This window comes from Aptenodytes forsteri, unplaced genomic scaffold (genome assembly GCF_000699145.1).
Source record: "Aptenodytes forsteri isolate BGI_AS27 unplaced genomic scaffold, ASM69914v1 Scaffold342, whole genome shotgun sequence".
Lineage (NCBI taxonomy): Eukaryota > Metazoa > Chordata > Aves > Sphenisciformes > Spheniscidae > Aptenodytes > Aptenodytes forsteri.
In genome coordinates, this window is record NW_008795853.1 from 154,782 (window position 1) to 178,623 (window position 23,842).

The 23,842-nt window shown below is 46.0% G+C and overlaps 1 protein-coding gene across 1 annotated transcript in view; it reads left to right on the forward strand.

Moving 5' to 3' along the window:
• BMF (Bcl2 modifying factor) overlaps window positions 1–23,367 on the forward strand; it is a 43,870-nt gene extending 20,503 nt beyond the window's left edge. Inside the window, exon 4 of the mRNA XM_019473225.1 lies at window positions 22,914–23,367. Coding sequence (XP_019328770.1) covers window positions 22,914–23,093 — 180 coding nt within the window. The 3' untranslated portion in view covers window positions 23,094–23,367. The remainder of the gene's footprint in view (window positions 1–22,913) is intronic.
• Window positions 23,368–23,842: the final 475 nt, after the last annotated feature.

The following is a 23,842-nucleotide window of genomic DNA, read 5'->3' on the forward strand; positions in this document are numbered from 1 at the left end:
GTCCTGAAAGAAACTTCTTTATCAACCTTTGCTTTGGAGCTGTGTATCAACAAGGGAATAGAGGCAAGGAACCCAGTCCTTCTTGATGCAGAAAGGGTGACGGCAAAGACATCTTTCTTTCTACTGGCCGTTTACTTTGTCCCCTCAAACCTGGATTAAAGGTATAGGCGATGTGTGCATGTGAGGTTACTACAGTCCTGGAGTTGCTCCATAGCAGTCACTGGAGCTGTACCCAAGGTTGAACTTCATTCAGCGTGGGACTTGGCACTCTTCTGGGAAACTGCAGATTCTGCCCATTAGTAGACTAGGGAGAAGGGTTGGGTTTTTTAAGAAAAAGCAGAATTACTTGAGGCAGTTGTTGCAATGTGACCCCGTCAACTCTACAATGAATTCCACCCTTCCACTGCTGGTCCTGACCCATACCTCTGCTGAAGCTGTGGGAATGGTGAGACTGTGACATGCTGAATGGTGTGCTATTGAGCGTATTTTTAAAGGGAAAAATAGGGAAAACACTCAGCATATGTGCTAGGCTCGAAGGAGAATGCAGATATGTGGAGGTCTTGCCTTGTTTTACCAGCAATATTTACTGTGGGATTATAAGTAAAAGGACCATGGAATGCCTGTTCATATTCATGGGAGCTCTGCACATGGACCAAGCACTATCAAGTATTAGCATAATTTGACAACAAAGGTTTTTAATAATGTCCTTCAAAAGAGTCTGTCTTTCAAACTGGCATTTGTGATCATTTGCAAAAATGCCTACCTGTTGCCTTTGATTGTTTTAGCAAGAAGAAATACCTCAAGGAATTGATAAAAGATCCTAGGACAATCTTTTACAGTTCCTAAAGACTTCAGTGGTCTCTGTTTCTTTGGTTTGCATGTGTTCACGCAGGTGTTACACAGCCCAGTTCTTCTCCACCAGGAAAAGCAGAAAAGACCAAACACATCAAATGCACTGGAATGTAATTGTGTGCGTGCGCGTGCGTGCGTGTGTGTGTGTGTTCTTAAACTGAATGCAGTCTGACATCCCCTACCCCTTCTTTCTTCCACGTGCCTCACCTTCCCCCTTAGCCACAGAAAGGAGGGTCTCTTCCTGCGAATCCCATGCTGGAAGTTGGTTTCTGGGAAGCGAAACCTAATGTCTGTGGGCTGTTTTTTAAAGCCATGTTTCAGTTCTGTCTTCAGACTCTTTGCTGCCTTTGGGGAATGGAGGGGTGGGAAGGGTAGATTCTTAAACTGTTTTTAAAATCTATTATGGAAATTTTGCATGTATAAAGTTATTCTTAAATCTAAAGGAGTCTCCCTGATTTGTGGACACAGCTCCAGGAGAGCATCGTCACAGATTCCTCAGATCCGGTTTTGGTCAGACTATTCTGAAAGGAAAATTTGATGACAAAAGGGGGAGAGACTGGTGTGATGGAAAGACGACATTGTCAGTATCTCCTTAAATAAACGTCAGAAGTTAGGCTTGTAAAAGGGAAATTTCAAAACAGCCCAAGGGATTTGTATGTCTGTATCCACTGGGTGCATTTGAAAGTCCTGACACTAAATTTGAGTTTGGGTATCTAGACTGTTGGGTTTTTTTGGTAAAACTAATCATGTATCTCTTCTTCTGTTCTCTTCAAATGTATGTAGTACAGTCTCCCATGGTTCTAGGTAAAATTCACTGATGAGAGTACTGTGAAATGTGTATTCACATTTTCTCCCTCCCCTTCCTGCATGACTTTTCTACTTTGGTGGGATACTTTTTTTTTTTCTTTTTTAAAACTTCAGAGTCCCTCATCTGGAAAACAAAAAGGGTAAGGTGAGCTGGAATTTGCAGTGTACTTAATAAACATTCCCTCAATGGAGGGTTTCCCCATGAGTTCTGATATTCACCAGAATATGATACTGTCCTGCTGCAGAAGTAAACCTGATGCTCTCCTGTGAGATTTCTGTCTGGATTAGTCCTGAAGTGCACACACCTTCTTTGCCATGGACTGGCATGACTTTTACTTTGGTGGGATACTTTTTTTTTTTCTTTTTTAAAACTTCAGAGTCCCTCATCTGGAAAACAAAAAGGGTAAGGTGAGCTGGAATTTGCAGTGTACTTAATAAACATTCCCTCAATGGAGGGTTTCCCCATGAGTTCTGATATTCACCAGAATATGATACTGTCCTGCTGCAGAAGTAAACCTGATGCTCTCCTGTGAGATTTCTGTCTGGATTAGTCCTGAAGTGCACACACCTTCTTTGCCATGGACTGAGACCCAGTGAGAATGTAGCATTTTGTTTATCCTGGTTGTGTGCCTCCAGGACTCCTGCCTGTACCAATGGTGACTGGGCAGAGCTCCTTTTTTTTGTATCTGTGCAGTATATTTGCTTTGTGCTTTCTTTCTTTGGTGCTTTTTAATACTTTAATACTTGGATTTTTTTTCTAATAACTGGTACAATTTTTAATAAAATTGTTAAATTCTTTGTCTGTGTTCTTTGTTTTATTTTTTCAGGGATGGAGGGCATTTACACAGCTGGCCCATTCTGGAGTTGCCCAAATTAGTGATACAATTTGGGTTGTTCAACTTTGACAATATCTGGTAGATCCTTTTATGTGCACCCTAATACCAGGCCCTGCAACAAAGACAACATTTTCTTTCCAGATTGGACTGCTCTCCTTGGGCACAATTTAATTTATGAAATAGTCTTTCAAGGAGGTATATTCCCACGCTTGGACAGAGAACTGCTGCTACTTGGAGCTGCATGGTTAACTTGCTGCTTCAAATCAGGAAGATCTCTTAAGACATACATGGGATGCATCCTCCAAATTTGCAAAATGTAACCTTTGATTGATGGCTGCTTACCTACTGCCTATGCAAGTACATTCAAAGGCACTCAGGCCTTGAGAATAAAGACTCATTGCTTGGTAATCCTACTAGGGAAATACGGTTCTCGCTGGTCTTCTGAGGTAAAGGCAGTGGAGGAAGGTGGCCGTGGCTTTGAGAGGGCTTGTAAAGTAGTAATGACTCCCTCAAACACAGACATGAGAATGTCTCGGCCATCCCAGGCGACAGCAAGACACGTGTTTTGGTAATCATCAGGCCTGTCCTTCAGTTTTACTCTGTTCCTATAGGGAAAAACTACCTCCATTAAGTAACAGTAGTTAACCTGGGTGGAGCAGAAATGGTGATGTGTGTATCGTGAATTATTTGTAATATCGCTGGTCAAATTCCTTCAACCACATTCCTTCTCCAGTGCGATGCTGCTGCTAAAGTGTTCATGGGAGGCTTTAGGGAACCCAGTTAACAATCCTACCCGATGTTAAGTTGCCTCGGCTGGTGTGTGCGTGTTACAAAAGGGCCTTTCATTCCAAGAACACATGATGTGTGTGGTATGAAAAGCCACATGTGCATCTAAGACCACAGGGGGAAAAAGACAGTTTTTCTTTTCATTGTATTAGATCTAGTGAGAAGTGTGTCCCCTGGCCAGCCTCATGTGACCGTGAAAGAGCCTGTTGTAACACACTGATATGAGGGGACAGAAGTGAGATTGATTTAGATGGGAGGGTTGGCTTCTGAATTTCCTCATTCTCGTGTGGTTAAAATCTCACCGTTAATTAAACTCTCACTCTTAAAAGCTTTAATAATTCTTGTATCAAAGAGAAGAATGGCTTTTAAAAATGAATGGTTTGTAATGCTACCCCAGAAGCATTTGCCAAAGCAGCAGGATGCATTGCACCTTGCTCAAAGCAAAGGCAAGTGCACAGATGTATGGACGGCCTCCCTTCCTCTGAGATCTCCTGGATTAATCTTTGGTTTGGCTCTATCACGACCTGCTGTCTGTCACCCGGCCGTGGCAAAGTAGACTCAGGGTGCATGGAAACATTGTCAGGGTTAGGCATCAGGACCAAACACTGCAGGCTGGAACATTCCTATTACAACAGACATTAATACTTTTTCTTTTTAGTTTGAAAGAAACTGGATATCCTAGAAAATGAACTTCAGAAAAGCTTTCTTCTTAAAATACTAAGCCTGCATACCAACAGGGCACTTTCAATTTATTTCCAGCCATGGCCCCTTTCATGGCAATCACAACATGTCCTTCACTTTCTCTACTAACATGACTAGCACTTTAAGGGAAAATGAGTTTTGTTATTAACTTCCTAGCGGTATGCTGTAGGGACAAGGTAAAAAGTTTAAGTAGGATTACTGCTTCAAGGAAAAAATGTTTATCAAGAAGTGCTCAGCCTGTCTCGTTAAAAATAATAAAGCACTCTGAGGACGAGAAAGTTCTTTGGTTGCGCAAGCTACTGCACAAAGCACTCTATTTTCATGGCTCTGGCTGCTGAAGTTTAGAAGCCACTATAGTATATGGATTGGGGAATATTTTTCAAGCACCATTGTTTTATGGTGCAGTAAATGTGCCGGTCCTTAGTCTCTGCAATGCATATGCAAGCTTGGAAGCAGCTCTACTCACCAGCTTTGTCCTTGTGCTCTCATACCTGAGTAATTCAGGAATAATCCAGCCCCATTTCCTGCTTTTGCCTCCCCCACCCCCTGCCCTCCTATTTATGGACAGATGGGGTTTGGGAAGGAAAAAGTGTCCCAAAAGCAATTTTTGACAATTTTTAGAGATTGGTGTTAAAATGCAAGAGCTGCAGTTGCTTCATTGCACATATCGCTGGTTCCTGTTGCAAAGCTTGAACTGAAAGAAACCTCTTTCCAACAGGAATCTAACAAAGAGCAGATGATAATTTCTGGCAGCGAGTTGTCTTCCACCTGACATGATGCGTGGTACCCTAACACACGTACAGAGTCTGACAACAAACCACCAGGCGTGACGCACTGACGTCAGTATTCATATTCCCCTCTATAAGTCCTTTAAATCTTGATTTCTCTTAAATGAATTATGTTCTCTGTAACATTCATAATGGACTCTTTTCTTTCTGCATTAAAGTCTGTGTCAGCATTCTCCTTCTCTGTGTTTTGCCTCAGGGCTCTTGATGTATACAAAGGCTGCTCTGTTTTCTGCTCTTAGTCACACGCTTTCACTCTTAACCTCAGTGCTATAAACTAAACATCCACCCACTATGGCTGGAGATGACCCTGTTTACGTCTGCTGCTCAAATCACGACAGCAACAGTCATGAAATTATGTTTTCATGGAGACAGTTAGCTCTTAATAAGAGGACAATGAGGCTTGACTTCTTATAACACTACGAGTTTTTGCAAAAATTTCAACAGAAATAAATAGCTGGGAAAAGTTAATGGAATCTGTAAAGAAATGGCTTGTTTCAATCATTTTACTTCACCACCTTTTTAAATTACTGTAGATGATCCGTTGTAGCAGTCCACTGTGGTGTTGGGACACGTCAACTCAATCCAAGACAGCAAGGGCACAGGTAGGGAAGTGGGGCTTACGTTAATGTTTCAGAGCTGGTCATGGTGATCGGCCTGGACCACGACTCTCTGCTATGCCAGCAATGAGTGTAGAACAGCAGGGTCACCCACACCGCTGAGAAATTCCCGTTTTTGAATGCCTTTGCTACCAGCCTAACTGCCACGACTGCTAGGCTGGTTGAGAAAATGGCTCTTCCTAAGGAGACCACCAGCCGTAGGAAACAGGGTGACCAGCAACGGGCTTGGCAGCGCAAGGGAAAGGGGCAGGAACACTGTTAATTCACAGTGTGGGACAACTTTTTTTGCAGGTGGCTGAAACAGGCTGTCAAGCTGGAGCCAGGTTTACTTCTCTGCAAGCACAGCTGTCTGAAGAGCGTGCTGGGAGCAAGATGCAGTTCTCCATGAGGGGCTGCTGCTCTCCTGGCTGGGTCTCAGCAGGTGCCACTGGAGGCAGGGCAGTCCTGGGGGAGGGCGGCTGCTCTGACCCCCTGCCCTACCCGTGGTTACCAGCTGCACTCCCCCTTCCCTTTCATCGTTTGGCAAGAAAGTGCTGAGATGCTGTTATTATAAAAAGGATTCTAGTGTCTTTCTGATGGGTCTTCCCTGCGACCCTGCCCATCGTGGCCAGTGCCAGGGCAGCAGCTCACCTGAGCTCCCCGCACTGCTCCCCTCCGCGCAGGGGAGCCCGGGGCTCTGCAGCCGGCAGCCAGCTCGCTTGGTCTCCTCGGCGCTCGCGCACAGCCCTCCTCTGACAGGACGGGGTCGCAGAGCTCATTTTGCCTGTCAGTATGAGCACGCTCCCCATAGAATATTTGCTGGCACTTTCATTAGTCTAATTTTAAATATCCCAAGTGAATGCCTTTCTACTATTTCCCTCGGGAGACTGCTGTACCTACTAATAAATCTCACTGACAAAAGGTTTTCCCCAATATCCATCCTAACTTCTTCCTCTCTTAATTATATTCCAATACCCTAGTTGTACGTCCTTGTGTCACTTTGCAAGGAAACCTTACCAAAGTCATTTCTATAACTAGTGCACCCCAGAGCTCACTGAACTCCTTGGCAAAAGCTCCTGCTGACTTCCGTGTACTTGCAGCCAGCTTTCAGGGAAAGCTCTGCCTTTCCCTTTGGTGCAAGCCTACATCCCTGGAGCCAGCATGGTGCGGCATAGCAAGGCTTGGTTAGTGCTGCCACCCAGCCCTTTCACTGCTGCCCTTGTCTCCTTTCTGCCTGGGACCACCAAAGACTCCAGTGAGGGTCTGAAAATGGAAAACAAGATGTATTAACCCAGGATATTTTTCAGGCTTTCGGAGGTGCCCAGCACCCCTGCCTGCTGGCAGTGGCTCCCCCAGTGGGGACAGCAGCCTGTGGGACTTGGGGCTGAGGCTTCAGCAGGATGGTTTGGCACATATGTCCTGGGAGCAGCTCACCTGGGAGCAGCAACCTGGCTCCATCACCTGAGTACTGCCAGTCCGGCAGCCACGGCTGTGTCCCTGCATGGCAATATCCCTGCCTGAGGTTACACTAGTAACAACAACATGACACTTGTTGCTGCAAAGTCGGATGTAGTAAAGCATTTCCCTTCATTTCCTTCCCAGTATGATCATGAGTCATGGTTCTTGGGAGCAGGTAACAGGGGAAACCAAACAGTGCCTCGAGTTGTGCCCAAACATGAACAATACTTAATCAATCAGGGATTTATCAGAAAAAGAAATGTTTAATGATGTAAGCTGTTATTTGGAGCTGACGTTACGTGGTCTTTATGCCTCCACCTGAACTAGGCACTTTTCCTTCAGGTAGCCTCACCCACAGAAACAGAATCATTCTCACTCCCACTGCAGTAGTTCACTTGCCCTTTGGAAAAGAAGAACCAAAGCAGAGCACCAGGCATTGCACCAACCGCCCTTGCTGGAGGGGGGGTTACCACAGCCCACATCTACAGCAGGTCTCTCCTTGACATGGTAGATGTGGCTTGCAATTCCTAATATCCCACTGAGTTGTGATCTTTACTTAAAGGTGCTAGGAGTCAGTCAATCAATTTGGCAGGAGTGGATACGACAGAAAAAGGAGGAAGATGGGGAAGGGAATTACTACTCCTAGTTGTTAAGCTCTCTTGTAACATAAAACACAGAATAAGATCCAGCAAGGGGGATTGGTGCTTTCCTGTCCCTTTTGGTATTGAAGTCCACACCCACAGTCTCATCCAGCTGCTGGCTAACCCTAGAAGGGCTTTTCACATTCAAGTTCCCCAAAAGCCTAAAATCCTGCCAGAGGCGCTGAACGTCTCAGGACTGATCTCATGGCGAAGTCCCATGTTATCTAGTAAGCCAGTACTTTTCTGCCTCTCTCATTTGAGCTATCTGTTGGGGCAGCCTGTTTCAGAGCACACCACCAAAACAGGGTTCACAAAAGATGCAGAGAAGGGTGATTCTTTCTCTGCTGTCAGCCAATATCTTAGATTTGAGCACTCATCCAGAGTCATTGTCTGCTGCCAGATGGGATCTGAGCCTGGTGCTCTCTGCTCCCAGAGGAGTGCCCTACACACATGCCTGGTCAGGCTGGGTTGCTCTGAACCTCTCCTGCTGAAGCTGTAACAGATATTTTTTGGGCCAGAGAGCAGGGAAAGAAGAGAGTGAATACAATCATCTTACAGCTAGCAAAAGCATGACGTGAATGTAAAATCTGTGTTCCTGTTTACAATCAGTTGAATTTGAGGGTTCAAGTCTTTGAACCCAGATTGAGGGAGGCTTCCCTGTGAGGTATTAAAAGTCTAAAGAGAAGTGTTTTATTGGACACTCTCCTTATTTTCTTTGTGCCTCAGTGGCCCTCCCAGCTGTCTCCCCGCTGAGGACACCAGCCTGGGTGGCCTTTGCTCTTAGACACCTACTGCTTCTGAGGTTGCCTGAGGGCAGCTCAGGTGCTCAGTTCAGGGTGGTGGAGCCAATAGAGTGGCTAGGCACCTAAAAGTTGGCTGTTGCAGAGTTCAAAGTTAGGCTGTTAACTTCCCTTTGTCTTTGTGCTCCTACTTACTCATCACTGTGCAAAATAGGGTAGTGCATTTTGTTAATCTCAGAATAGACACAGTTCTGTAACGGGACATTACTTCTGTGCATTGCACTTCTTTGTCTGTGATAAGATATGGTTTCTAATGTCTCATTTTTTTTGAGTTGGTACTTGTCCAGAGCACTTCTTCATCTTGCCAGCTAGTGATTAATTGGCTGTACTGAAAGGTTCAACACTTTACTGTGCGTTTACCAGAGGAGGTAGAGGAATGTGTGCTTTATATAGAGTAAAAGCATGCCCTAAGTGGATTTAAAAATGGGTCATCACTTGCTCATTTTAGAATCTGTGCCCTTAAAATACATAAAGAAAGGTGCCTTACCTTTTCAGTACCATCTTTTTTTTATCTTAATGATGAGTGGGAATCTCAGTGGGAAGTTCAGAGACTTCTGTTTATCTTCAGGTAAACACGGTACAGACAGCTCAAGCACAAGCCTCCTTGTCCTACCCCAATGTTGTCAGCTGTCATAATGAATGTGGTTTTGTCCCTTGCTGCAGGAATTTCCATGATGATGAAACAATTTTTACCTCCTGACAGTTCAGGGGAAAAAAAAATTATTAAAAGAGGTTGGCCTAGGCAGAGCCTTGTCAGCCATAGTTTCAGTTACAATACCTATGCTGACTGAGATGTCTTTCAGCTTGCTGAGCCATATATTAAGGCTTTGGAGGGTTAACGGTCCGCTTCACGGCTAGGAGACTTGAGAACACTTTAAGCAAAGCTTGGAACGGGACCCAGCTCTCTAATTCACAGAACTACATCTCAGCTACTTGCTACATAGCCTTTTAAAAGGAAATCCCAAATTAGGACCTTCTACAATCCATGTTGTCACCCTTCTGCAAGAGAATTTCATGAAGCAATTTGACCTTGTTCCTACTTTTTTGTTAGCATCTGATTCGTTAGCCCTAAGGTTGGAAATTCATGCTCTTGCAACCAGACATCCATAGTTCATGTCTTGCAGATGACCCAAACATGGGTGTGTTTCAGCTGGCCATGACGCTTGTAACCACTAGACCACAATCTGCTCCCAGAGCCAAGAATAGCAGGAAGATTTCTGATGTTCGACTTTCAACAAAGCTGTCTCACTTGCAAGACATTTTGGAGTGTTGGCAATGTTAGTAAACTGACAGGGACCCTAGGAGTGGGCAGGTAGAGTTGGAAATGGTAAGGCAGGATGAAAAAAGAAAAAGGATTTTTTAAAGCATTTTCTAGTCTTTTTTTTTTAGTGTAGGTTTTGTTTGGGTTTCTTTTGAGTCTGACTCACAATTTTTAAATTTGTAGTAGGTTATAGTGTTGCCAAACCTAATATATCTTATCCTTCATCTAATCCTCTCTCCAAAGTTTTCATGCTTATTCAGTCCTTGATCTGTCTTTTGGGATGGCTTCTAAGGATACCAACCAGTAGCAGATGTGACAGGATTTTTTTTGTATTGCGGACATCTCCTGAAAGAACTGCACCAAAATAACAAAACAGCAACAGCTTTTGGGGGCTACCAAACACCCTCCAGACAGTCGCTACTTTTGGTCATTGCCAGCCTAAGTTGATTTGAACAGGGAACTGATAAAGAAATGCTGTCAAGCCCAGGCAAGTTATGTTTCTGCTTCTCCATCTGAATCATTTCTTGACTGCTTGTTGAATGCCTGAGAGCAAGTTGGGTGCTTTCCAAAACAAAGCAAAGATAGCCTCCCTGTCCCAGAGAGGTTACAGTGCAAACAGAGACTACCCAGCATGTAATAGCAATCTTCTGTGCGTACAGGAAGCAACAGAGGCAGTTGATCATATGGATTGTGTAGGCAGGACCTAAAGGCAGATGTGAGGCCATATTAGTCACTTGTCTGTGTTACTGGCCTGTTGGAGTTCCCCGGTGCACGGCCCTGCAAAGCACTTCATGTCAGGGGCAGGAGGGACACAGCCCAGGACAGGTCACTGCGCCAAGACATGTCCCGCTGGTTGCACTATACACATACGTAATGTTTTAAACCAAGCTTAGTAAAAGGATTTGCATGGATATCCCACAGGATCCAAGTGACCAAGGCTTAGTTACCAAGCTTTTCAACAGGAAACAAGACTTCTGGATCAAAAATTATGATGTTTCAGCATACATAAATTACAGGTTCATCTCTCTACGTACTGACAGTTATAAACAGCTCTTTCTTGGCCCTAGGTCAGATGTATGGCTTTGACCATAATTACATTCTTTGTAGACAACTTATTTTTGTTTTGGGTACCAGAGCTTTTGTGATGGACCGGGCCTTTGTGCTGCTGTGTGTGTCTCCTGCTCCCTTTTTCTGCCATGACTGCCACCTCCTGCCGCCAGCAGCATCTGGGTGCGCAGGACAAGGGACATGCAGCATGGGTCACCAGCAAGGGGAGGGGAGCTCAGCAGGGAAAAGCTCTGAGTTTTGAGCAGGACCTGTGACAGCAGCATAGTGAGAAGCCCTGGCGTGGTGGTGTGCAGTGAAGGGGACTTCGCCTTGCCTGCCTGCCTGCCTGCCAGAGGAGGAAGCAGTGTTCTTTATCACTCTTGTTTCCCCCTGTCCTGCAGTCAGGTTTTCTGCTTGTTTTTCATTGTGCCCTTCATGTGTTTTCCATCTCTCCAGAAATCACTGGCTTTGTTTAAAATAGACTCGGAGCGGCTGCCAAGACTTCATCCAGAGAGAGAGAGAAAAATGCACAGACGCCAAGTTCCTATAGAGTTATCAGAAGCTTTCACTCCCCATCAAGATCTCTGAATATACCAGAAACCTGGTCTTCTCAGGAAGATCTCTGCATAGTCACTATAGCTCTTCCTGCAAGAGCCACCAAAACATTTCTGCCTGGTGGAGTGCACCTCAGCTCCCAGTGGTGTCTCCCGAGATCTGCTTGTAAGTGCCCTCACAAGTCTCTTACATACTAGGATTTTGGTCTTTCTTTGCAATGCATTGAATATATACAGAAAAATCATGAAGTTAGAAGAAAATGGCTTAAGGATGTTTGACTCAGAAAACTTTAAAGGTACTACGCTTGTAAAGTAATAGATTTCATCAGAGCAGAGCTTTGTGTTGTAGGCTTGTAGCCAAGGAGGATTCACCTTCGGGGGCTTTGCTGGGTATGTTTTGTCTTTATGCTTTACCACCTGTTTCTAACCCAACCCTAAAGGGGTTTCCTGCTTTGTCTCCAAAAGGAGATGCTATTGCTAAGTAATTCCCGGCTTGAAGCTTAGCATCTCCTCTCTGCAACAGTTCAAGTCAGCAAGATGATAAGTATACGCAAAATTGAAAACAGAATCAGCTCCTTCATCACCAGCGCAAAAGATATTAAAATGGAGACAAAAATGAATGTCCTTTGCTTTTAGGTAGAGCAGTTCGATTTACCTCTGGCTTTTGGACCTGTTTCCTAATATTTCTTAATCAGAAAAGCTTATTGAAAATACTTGAGATGGCTGGTGGGGAGAGACTTTTCTAACAGAAGCAGCTCTTTCTGACAGAAAGTAAACAGCCTGGAGCAGGCTTTACGAGCACCACTCCTCCCACCAGGACTCAAAATGCAACAACTGAAAGCCGGTAGTTCTGAAGTTTCAGTTGCTAGAACAAGCTGTGATGTACATCTAAAAGATACCAGGAGCAAAGGGGTGTTCCTTGCACGCTTTGGCTTCAAAGGGGCAGCAAGGTCTCATTTCGCCTGTGGTACTCTGCAGTCTCTTGCCACCTGCTCTTTCTTGTACTGAGGTCTCTGCATTTGCACCTTGGTCATTGCCTGCTTCTTATTTTTCCCAGGCTCTCTGGATGGTCCTAGGAAACCAGTCTTTCAGTTCATCTTGGTTGCTTGCTCACCCAGTTCCAATTCTTCTGCCTTTCTGTGCCCCAAATCCGAGTTTCCCTGGAGTTGCCTCAGTGATTTGATACCTTTCGCAGTGGGACCTCGGAGTAGGACGCCAGGGAGGGAAAGCTGCCTTGTCTGAAGGAAATGTGTGGTGGATAGCAGACTTTTTTACTGTTAGAGGAGGGGGAGAGTTACAATTTTAGATGAAGTGTAAAAAAGATGATCTCCTGTTTATCCTCCTATTGCTCATCTCCCTGCTCCCCTTTGAAGGTGTCCTTCTCTGCTCTCAGCTCTGCCACAGGTAATCTTGGTTTGGTGCAGCCAGTTCCTCCTCTTACTCTTCCTAGAAAAGCAATGTCGTCTTGCCACTAGTCTTTCCTGCATGCTGACAGAGCAAAGTCTTCTTCTACAAGTTCTGGCTGTAGATTACATTAGTGAGGTCCTTTCCAGCTCTGCCACCGGCAGGGGCGCAGCGTTTTCAGGGAAACGGGAGCGTCCCTGACTCTGCCTCCCATGTACGTGTGTGTATCCGTACTGCGATTAAGTCTGCAATTATGGTAAGCACATGGAGAACTCAATGCACAAAGTATGAACTCATTGTTTTGAAAGTCTGGGCAATAGCATCTTGATGACTCACTTTATCTATGCAAATAATGGCTGAAAAATACTTATTTCTTCATAGTATTGTGAAGATTCAGAATACTTCAGAAAGTGTTTTGGGGGAAATTGCTGCTCCTGGTACTATTATAAATTAAATCTTTGGTCATTGACCTCATTCATGGTGCTAACACTCCATAAGAGAGGAGTGCTACTTTCATTGCTTTTTTCCTAATACTGTTTTTCTGCCATTTCCTGCATAAGCAGGGAATACTCACGTAGCCCAAAAAAATCTTGAGTCACAAAACATCTTTCTATCTAACCTGGAGCATTGAATACCTAATATCAGCACTACACACACACACACACACACACACACGCACGCACAAGGGGGGGAAGGAACTAAAAGGCAGTAACACAAAAACACTGGTGCTGTGAAAAACAGAGGAGTGAGGTGTAAGAGGGAAGAGATGCGACACCCTGAGTAACCAGCAGGAACAAAGCACAAATTAAGCCTTTGCACAGTGAACAGAAATTTATAAAAGGCGTCAGACCAGGATGCTGCTTCTGTAGTTCTTTTTGAACAGCTCTGAAAATGATGTGAATTAATAGTTTCCAAACCTAACAGGTAAGTTTGCAGCAAGCAGAAACATGAGAATAAAGAGGGTAAAGCAATATTAAAAAAGAAGATTACAGACTGGAAATTGGGCTCAGTGCAAAATCTTTTTTGTGTCTTTTTTTTTTTTTAGTTACTGTAACTATAAGCAAGAAATGTGTGCCAGAGGAAATGAGAATTTAAGAAAATATAGACAGCTTGGCAGGGCCACAAAATGAAAGCTTTAAGGAAAGAAAATTTAGAGAACAGAAGGAAATATTAGTTGGAGAAATGATAGCAGCGTAGAACCATCAACTTTTCAAAGATAGAATTTTGCACCCAACTTTTTAACATCAAAGTTCTTTACTGCATGAAAATGGTAAGTTTTGTCATATTGATCCTGAGGCAGGAAATTATGTGCACGCTTTTTTTTTAACCTGTTGGGAGAAAAAAATGCACACACAAAAGCAGGAAAAGAGGAAACCAATTCCAGCAATTTAATAGTTAAGGTGTTGGAATAGTTACCAGACACTGTTTCTGTAGGAATGATGAAGCTAAGATTTAGAAGACGTTGAAAGAATTGTGATTCCGAATGGCCAAATACACATTAGTGCCCCCACCTTGACACAAATAAACCACAGCTGCCTGGACAGCATAATTCCCTTTTGGCTTGAAACTGTATATGTTATTTAGAAGGCTCTTTGAGAATAGAAGTAGCCCAGTGAGAGATTCATAGAGAAGCCAGGGATCTAAAGCTGACCCAGCAAATAACTGCTCGCTGCCTGTGCAAGAAAACTGAGGCAGTTGGATCCTCAGCAAAGGTAGCTGGAAATACAGAAAAATAAGCCCTGGTCCTTTCCTCTAAGAAGATAACAAAGCAATAGCAGGTGCTCAGAGGCCGCTGTGAAAGGCCTGGTGTTGAATCCCTACTAGCATGAAGCCTGCGCTGCCATGTTGGCCTTCGGTTGTCAGCAAGGAGCGGTATCTGGCTCCTCCTCATTCTGTAATGTGTAATTTTTAGTCTCTCCAATACGTGAAGTCACCGAACCTCCTGACCTGTTTACTCAGTGCTTCCAGAGGCCGTTCGCTTCCAAACTTTATCATGTTACAGGTACTTGGAGTCCCCAGTTCCACCATTTATAGTAGTTATTTATTACTCTGGCTTGGTCTGTGAATGCTGAAGCAGCAGGTTTTTTCTCACCAACTGTCCCACTGCAGAGCTGCACCCTCTGCCTTTGTCACCGGCAACACCCTGGTCCTTGGGCAAGATCTGCTTCAGCAATTCATTCAGCCAGATGGTGCTGGATCCACAACCCCTTAGCCTGCACGTACATCTGCAAACGTCATGCTGGCCATAAATGCAGCACCCATGGAAGGCATCAGATGCATCACCTCGGAGGCAGAGGCATCAAATTATCCACAAGGCCAAGGATGGAAAGGGCAGCCTGTCTTGGGGTTGCCTTTCACGACACTTCAGCCGAGGTTCTTCTGGAGCGTACTCAGGAAAAAAAAGGGGAATGGGAAGAGCTTGGTGGCATGTAGATTGGGACTTTCAGATTGCCTTGTAGTTGTTGCCATGGCATACCAGCTTCCAATCATTGATCTACAAGTGAAAGGCTAAGCACATGTTTCTGTTTCAGGAAGACGGTGGAGTACAGCTTGTTTAGGCAGGGTCTGCCAGAACTAGCAGTCTACCCGTAGACTGTGGGAGTCAGCCTAGGGTGGAAAACTGGCCCGAGAAAACTGTAAATATTTGAGCAGCTAATCTGTGCTACATTGTCAGTACCTGAGCTAGGTAATTAAAGCCAGCTCTTGCACAGCTACAAAAGCTTTGGCCATGCCTTTAGGTTGCAGTGTAGGCATACCTCGGGTGTCTGAGAACATCTGCTTCTGCACTCAAGCCTCCCTTTGTAATTATTTAATATGCTAAATGCATTGTGTGGTGGGGTTCAGGGATATTTAGTCAGACATAAATATCCCTGTGGAAATGGTGGAGAGCACTCCTTGATGCAAATCGCTGCTATTCATGCTTTGGGATATTATGCTCTGAAATGCTGCGCTGTGCTGGGACAGGCAGGCCACTGCTTCCCAGAAGGAAGCAACCACGAATGCACTGTACACACAATTTGTCCCTTTCTTTGCCCTTCAGCCTGCCAAGTGCTTTGGTAGCCTTACAACTGCAGACACCACGTGAGCAAATCTTTGGATGTTTGCTCCTATCAGTCCCGTTGGTTAAACATTTGGGAAAGCCAAATGGGAAAGCTGGCTATACCGTGCAGCTCACTGCAATGCAGGAGGGATCCCAAAGTGTATTTGACTCACGATTCATCCCATCTAATTTAAGGTGGAATACTTAAATTGAAGTCTTGGCACTTCAGTTTAGTTCCTGTCATCCAGGAGTTGTCTAGCTCCTAGCGATCCCTCACCCACTACTGGGGTGTTGCTTCTCCAGCCTGAAACACCACCTCCATCCTGTGCAAAGATGCTGGGGACCTGGAGGTGTCCATCTTTGTCCCACTGGGAATTCCCTCGCTTGCAGCACGATGGGTGGAGGGGGAGTGTTGTCTCATGGAGTGCCCGGGACATGGGGAAACCCCTCTGTTTGCTGGGGGTGACTGCGTCACGTCCCTGTCAGGTGCGGTCTGATGCGCAATAGTGTGTGTTCCCCTCAAATGGCCGTTCTTACAGCTGGAAACACCCCGAGATGTCCGTTTCCTCAGCTGAGAGGTGCCGCTGTGGGAAGGCACGGGGATGAGCCTGGGCCAGGTAAACTCACCGGCCCATGCAGGAAGGTCAGGAAAATGAGTCAGGAAGAGAGGAACATGCTTCAGAGCATGTGTAGCTATGGGACCAGCGTACAGAAAGGCTCTGTGATTCATAGGACAAGGTGTGAACTGCTGGAAAAGAGACCTGGACGCCCTCCTCCTTCCTGAGCCCAGGTTGGAGCTTGTTCTGCAGCGCAGAGGTGCCGACGTGGGCTCATGCTGGTGATACTCATTACTCTTGACAAGGTCTACATATTGTGCTATCAAGGGGAAGGATTACTTGTTTTAGGATCCTGGGCAAAGTCTTAATGTTATGTGCTGTACCCAGTGCATGCCCCGTGAAGATTTAAACTGTTCCCTGATGCAAGCCTGGAGCTTTGGGACAGGGTGTGCTGGAGCTGCCATGGGTCTCTGAAGAGTTGGACTTGTCCTTGGGGCTTAGTGCAGCTGGATGTGTCAGCCTTTCTGCCTGTGAGAGGGGAAGGGATGGACAACTGAGGGAAGACACAGTGCTGTAGCCCACTTAAATCACAGGATTCAGAAATTTAGTGTATTAAGGACCAATACAACCACCAGACCCCCTTCTTGTCTCAGCAGAGCAAGTTTTACTGCACAACTGCAGTGGCAGCGTACTCCAAGCATGCCTTGCTCAAGAGGAGAAGCGAGTCCTCTGTGCTCTTTTACAAGGAGCTTGATAGATGCTTTGAAAACGCCAGTCCCGTTGGGGACACAAGGGATGTGCTTTCTGACCCAACTGGTCTAGCGAAATGTCTAGAGTTTGGCGCTGTGTCTGCAGATCTGCGGTGAGTGTACATGTCTCAGGAGGGACGGTGGTGACTTCCCTCCATTCAGTGCTGCTGGTGGCCGTCCATTTTCACCACTCTGCTACTAGTCCAGTGATACGCTGGGCCATCTAAGCACTGCCTTTATTTTTCAGATGCAGTATGTAATTAATCTTTGGGACTCTCTGCCACATTACTGCGTCCAAGAGTGAGTAAACAAAGCTAGATGGTTCTGTGCAAGAACATTGACTTTCAACATTAAATTAAAGGAGAGATGTGATATGAAGAACATAAATCAAACTCTTGCTATTGGCAACAGAGAAGCAGTTTTCCCCAGGACAGATTATTGCAGAAGATTTCTTGCATCTACTGGAAAAAGAAATGTTGGCTGCCGCCAGAGAGATGATACCAGAATAAACAGACTGTGTGTAGGTATGACATTTCATGAGTGAATGGGCCACAGTGGCAACAAACTGCTATCGCCCACTGAACTGCTAAGCATGTTTCCTCAAGTGAGAACAAAATACCCTTGCCTGTGTCACCAAACTCGGAGGTAATAAAGATCAGCTGGCCATGTGAAAAGCCACCCTTGCTTCTTCCCTCCCCTATCTACAGCAAACAGCCTGGGCTACTCGCACAGGAGGGCGGCACGCCCCCCTGCTCCCCTCCGGGGCCGCCCAGCTCCTCTTGCTCCCCAGGTCGCCTTCCACTGCGGGGCTGCCTTCACCACCCCGGTGGGGAGGGTTAAGCTCAGCTGCATATAAACTTTAATTTGATACGTGTACAGGCTCTTCTTGTTACACTCGGGCTCAGTTAGCAGGTACAAGCAGTGAAGGTGAATATTAAGAGCTGCTTAGAGGACTGATTTTTCATTAAGATGAATCTGTTGTAACTAAGCCTAACAGAGATGTACATGCTAATGCTGTGTTTTTTATTGCCTGAATGCAATCCTTTTTTTTAAAGCACGTGAAGTTTCTTTACCTTTCTTTCTTTTTCTTTCAGTCTTGTACTATTTCTGCCTCTCCCTCTAGAATATATGTTGGTGTGCCTTTTCTTCTTTCAGTGTCTGTTTTCTCTCAAGACCAACTTTTTTCTGTTGTGTTTAATTGTTTTTCTCCTGATTTATTGTTCCAATCCCATGCTAGGCAGTCTGTTTATTTATAATTTGGATTATTTTAAAATGGATCCAGAGCTCTAGGTCCATGTTTAAAAATTAACTAATAAAATACACAAATGAGGCCCAGTGGTCAACATAAGATTACACATCCTCTAGGAGTCGCATGCTACTCCAAATAAACCGCTGGGGAATACCAGCCCCAGGCGTGGAAAATTCACTAATCTGGACTGAAATGGGCTGGAATAGAAAATATATATGGGGACCCTTCACTGAGAACACCGGGCTACTCTTCTTCTGATAGAGCCAGCAGGTGTTAGTATGAGCCCTCGGGAGGAGCGACAGCGATGGTGGGGTATGGCAGAGAAATGCTGGCCTCTGCCCAGCCCAGGTGTCCACCTCCCAAGAACTGATCCTCTCACTGCTAGGTGTTCTGGGAGAACGCAGCTTAAAGAATAGTAAGTATAACACGCTCCACACAACACAGGTCAGGAGACCAGAGGGTCCCAAACTTCTGCTGCACCTTCCGCCTTCCACCATAGAGGCTGCTGGTTCCCATGGAAAAGGAAAACCAGTGGCAGGCAGCATGCGCTGCTCTGCACAGAGACACGAACCCACCCATCAGCTCCCCCCCCAGTGTTTTGGCACTACCCCACGCGTGGTACCCTGACAGTTATATCCCTCTCTTCACACTCCATTGCAAAACTTCTCTGGTAAACAAACAAGTGGTATCAGCCACTGTGCATATTTGGAGAGGCAGCTCTGGCTTGTGGAGGAGGACGGGCAGGAGCAGCAGACCTCGGGAGGGAGCGTGGTGTATAAACAGCCCCGCTGGCAACAGGCTGGAGGGGCGGCCGTGCTGCAGCCCGGCTCAGACACTTGTGGTATGGCAGGGCAATGGGACCAAGCCAGTGCATCACCCGAAGCGAAGCCATCGGGGTGGTCAGCTGGCAGCCACGGATACCACACTCACGCACCCCCCAGCAAATGCGGTGTCCCGCGGGTGGTGCCATCAATGCTATGAGGTCAATTGTCCCTGCATAAAGTGTGCGCGCAGGCTAGGGGGTGGCTTGAGGCAGCCGGGAGGAGGCGGTACCCTTGGTCATGCTCAGAGATGCCTCGCTGGCCAGGCCAAAGAGAAAAGCACACAGACCGCAGGCTTTGATGTGCTGGCTTGACAAATGGGCACATTTAGTTGGTTTGCATGAATGCATGAAGCAGTGGCACGGGGTGGCCAGTGCAGCGTGTCCTGCTCACCTCTCTGCAGAGGTGGGGACACATCCATCAAAGGTAAGAAAAATTCTGGAGCTGCAGGAACTAAATCCGCCTGCTCCGTCAGTCACAGCCCAGGCTTGCTGCTGCCCTGAAGACATAGGGGTCTTTCATATTGGTGCACAGTGGGAGCAAAATTCCTCCCCCAGGGGCTGGCTGTACAGTGTCCCCAGACAGAGGTACGGCCGGTGTGCGGAGATGCTGATGCCGGACGCGGGAACCAGCGCCACTCCCACTGCAAGCAGAAGGGTGTTTTAGCAGTTGCCCCAATGAAAACAAGATCAGGCTTTTTAGTGTGGTGTTAACAGCTATGTTAAAATCCTCACACTTTCCAACAAAAGAAAGGCCCTCAGAGAAACCCAAACAAACACTCACACAAGCAACGCTGGAAGTTGGCTTGAGTTACAAACACAGGAAATTAAATACAAAACCATGTTACAATAGCATTGAGGATCTGACTTAAAACAAGCCAGACAAGAGCATGCACTGTTCAGATTGCCGTATTTTTCCCTACCCCCTCTCCCAGGGGGATTATCTCTATAAATACACACATGCATGTAAGTAGTGTATGTTTGTATACACACATACATGCATGCACCATTTCTACCACATTAAATAAACCATTAGAATTAAAATAATACAGTAGCGTTTCTCTGAACTGAGCTCACCCCGAATACGTGTACATGAAGGTGCTTTACCCAGGACTGCAAATATCCTATGTTATGGGGGGAAAAGTTTGTTTGGGTTTTTTTTTTTCCTTTCCTAAATTGAGATCCTTGCAAAGATTCAGTCTACAGCACAATTTCACAACAAACGAAGGTGCAGCTGAGAGCAGTGCAAAGGTGAGAGCGAGGACAAGAAGGGAGGAGTTCCTTAAATGTGTTTTATTGCTGAAGAAAACACAGTATTTAGTGTACATGAGCTTTACCCAGGACTGCAAATATCCTATGTTATGGGGGGAAAAGTTTGTTTGGGGTTTTTTTTTTCCTTCCTAAATTGAGATCCTTGCAAAGATTCAGTCTACAGCACAATTTCACAACAAACGAAGGTGCAGCTGAGAGCAGTGCAAAGGTGAGAGCGAGGACAAGAAGGGAGGAGTTCCTTAAATGTGTTTTATTGCTGAAGAAAACACAGTATTTAATCTGCTGCTTCAATTGCATTAGCAGAAGACACCTTTACTCCAACAGAAATGCACATCGAGGGCTAGGCCAGTACAGCAGCATCGCCTGGAAAAAAATACTCTCTTGATGGACAAAGCTTTACTGGGCTTTACAACTGGTCTCCTTGTGTGCTCTCTCATATCACGGCCAGCATGCTGCCATCAGGTGATACTACGTGCCCTCTGCAGAAGCCTCTTCCCACCTCCAATCACAGCCGCACGCTGCTGGAGGTCAGTGGAAAGGGGAGGGTGGCCTCAGGTTAACATGTCTTGACTTGTCCCTTTCTTTAAGCAAAGCCCTTTCCCTTTGCTGCAAATCCCTATCTCGTGGCCTCAGTCCTAGGGTAGGTGCTTGTTTTTCTCCTTTTATCTTCAAAACACTCGCAAATGTATTTCAAATGAGAACTCTATTATGTTTTCCTTTCCTTTATTACACTTTGCTACAGTTTGTCAATACTGGCTACCGGTGTTATTTGAGGCCACACTTAAAAAAAAAGAAAAAAAAGGTCCTTCCCAAGCTCTGAACATTTATCTGAAGTTCTGCATAAGGTCACATGCCTCCTCCAGCAGAAGGTCTTGCAAAGTTAAACAAAGTCCCCTCGCTTGCTCTGTCTGAGTAAATACAGACCATATTGGAGTAAATAAACAGCCAGGCAGTGTCTCAGACAATGGGCCTTGGCGATGAATTAATAAACTCTGCCTCTTGCATTAGCAGAGTGTGACTGGAACTGGCAGGAGGCCCTGGCGGGACTCCAGAAACGATTATTACTAGACAGAGCCAAAGGAGACTTGGCACGGCGCAGAGCCCACAGCTGGAGATTAGGTAACAGAGTCAAAGCGCTCACGGAGCTGCCAGGGCGTTGGTTACCCTGCCTGAGGAGAGGGTCAGGACTCTGTTTTTGTAGCTCGTATTCACGAGGGTGCCTATCTTCAAAACTCATGCCGCTCCGGTTTGTAATCCATACATTTATTCTGCAGGATCAAATTGCCATCCCAAACCAAGGTAGTCAACCAAAATGCCTGTCTGGTGAAACTACAGAGGATGAGCCTGCACCATCCCTGTCCTCTCCACCACCCAGAGACTCTGGTATCCTTGGGTGAAACAGGGCTTGGTGGTACTGCAAAGGGGACAGCCAGGCCATGCAGCTGGGCAGTGCTATTTTGGGTGAGGGAGCAAGACTGCTTCTGTAAAGAAAAGCCTTATCTGGGCTTGTCTTCTGAGCTGGGTGCTGAATCCAGAGGCAAGAGGTCTGCTGAGGAAGGGAAGCCCTCCTAATGGCTTGCACTGGGGGTGGGCTGACACCTGTGGGGAGCCACTGCTAAGCCAGCCTCTTCCTGAGCTGGATAGAAGTTCTCACTCAGAAGCATTAATGAAGGAGGTGTAAATAGGAAGGGACTGTGGACAACTGGTAAAAGTCATCCCCCCAGTTCCCACATCCAAAGAAATGGTGTCTGCGATGCTTCGTGGACTGTGGTGCAGCAGCCCCTGAGCTCTCTCCCAAACCAGAAGAACCATCACCTTGGAGCCTGGAAGCCCAGCAGCCACGCTGGATGGGCGCTGCAGCAACTTCAAGTAGCAGGTTTATCAGCTGGGCTACCTCCCGCGTGGATACCCTGCTGACACAGCTGTTCTGATTCCAAGAGCTGAGCTACTTTCTTCACCCGGTGTTGTACTGGTTTATTTAGACCTATTTCTTGGATGTCTGACATGGGTCTGCTCATTGCCATGCACAGACATGCCCGTGTTTGCAACTCACATCCCCACAATAAGCTATAAACATGTTAGCAACATCAGGTGGGCTTGGCACTTGTGGGCTAGAGTATAGGTGAAGGGGGAAGTGATACTCCTGCTGTGAAGCATTTTGAGAACTATGAATGAAAAACTTGAGCTTTTTCAGTGTCTGCTGAAGAAGGCAGGCTGTATGCTAAACCACTCTCTTATTCATACATGGTGAGAAGACTGTGGTCTGAACTCCGTCCCTGAGGGCCCCCACACCATTTTGATGGCCCTAACTGCAGGAACATCTCTGTTTGGAGCCCATGTCTTTTACATCTCAATGACTGCAACCCTGGAAATGAAAAAGAGGAAGAAATCAGTCTTTCTTAGTGCCGTTACCATGAATGGAACTACCTGGATTGCTTCGAAAACACACTTTACCAAATATACGGTGGTCAGTAAAGTTACCAAAATGAAGGGAATGAAGTCTTTTATTGCACATATATGCTATAGTAAATGGCATTTCTTATCCTCATTTACTGCTGAATCCCCAACCTGTCCTGGACTGAATGCTCCCAAGAAAAACAATAATAGTTTCCAGCTCTGAATACTGCCTTTTGTCATCAGGTTTGAAAGCCCTTCACAAAGGAGAGGAATCTCATTTTCTGTGTTTTTCCACAGGGAGGAAGGGGGCCACGCAGGCATAGCCCGAGCCCTGCTCTGCTCGGTGCCAGCCTGCTGCCATGCCACCTCTTCAGGACACCGCTGTGCCCTTGCCAGCCAGCCCCGCTCTGCAGAGGCCGAAATGCCGAATGCAACTTGTGTGGACTTGTCCTACAAACATTCGTTATCTATGCATGAGACTGCAAACGCTCCTGGTGTGAGTAGCTGATGGTTGGGTCAAACGGAGGAGTCTTCCAGTTAATGCTGACCAGCACTAAAGTAAAACTGACTCCACAGCCCTTTGCTTACTCCCCCAGCTCCTTCTTCCTCAGCAAGCAAGTGGGTTTTTTCTTTCATAACAAAACTTGAGGCAAAGTATTGCTTTCTATTAGCCAAGGAGCAGATTTGGTTCTTCTCCTTAAATCACCTTCAGCTTGATGAGCGTGGGCACTCCTTGCTGGTGCCTCTAAACATTGCCTGGAGAGAAAACCTCTGCGGAAAGTGAAATTCAGAAGAGCTAATAAAACATTTTCTGAAGGGTTTGAATCTCTCATTCCAAAGAAAACAAAGAGGTCGGCTGACCTTTCAACCTGACCCTTTTCTTTTTTTTCTAAGGCATTAAGAAAAACATTCTGCAAACAATGAGTGCTCGTGGTAATTGTCCCTCCCCTGTGCCCCAGTTCTTGCCAAAAGCAACATTTCAATGGCTATGGGGGGTGGAGGTTGAAAGCAAATGAGTGAGCAAGCAAATGCTAGCTTTCACACATCAGTGGCTGGCTACGCCCTGATCACATTCAAGGAGGTTCAAGGTGAGGGAGTCAAGCCCTCAGACTGTTCCTCACATGAGTTTTACAGTTGCAGGTATCTGAAATATTGCGGTCCAAGTATGGAAATCTGTGTCGGAAGCATTCAGAAAGCCCAGTCAAAGGGTGAGAAAAAGGGTCACA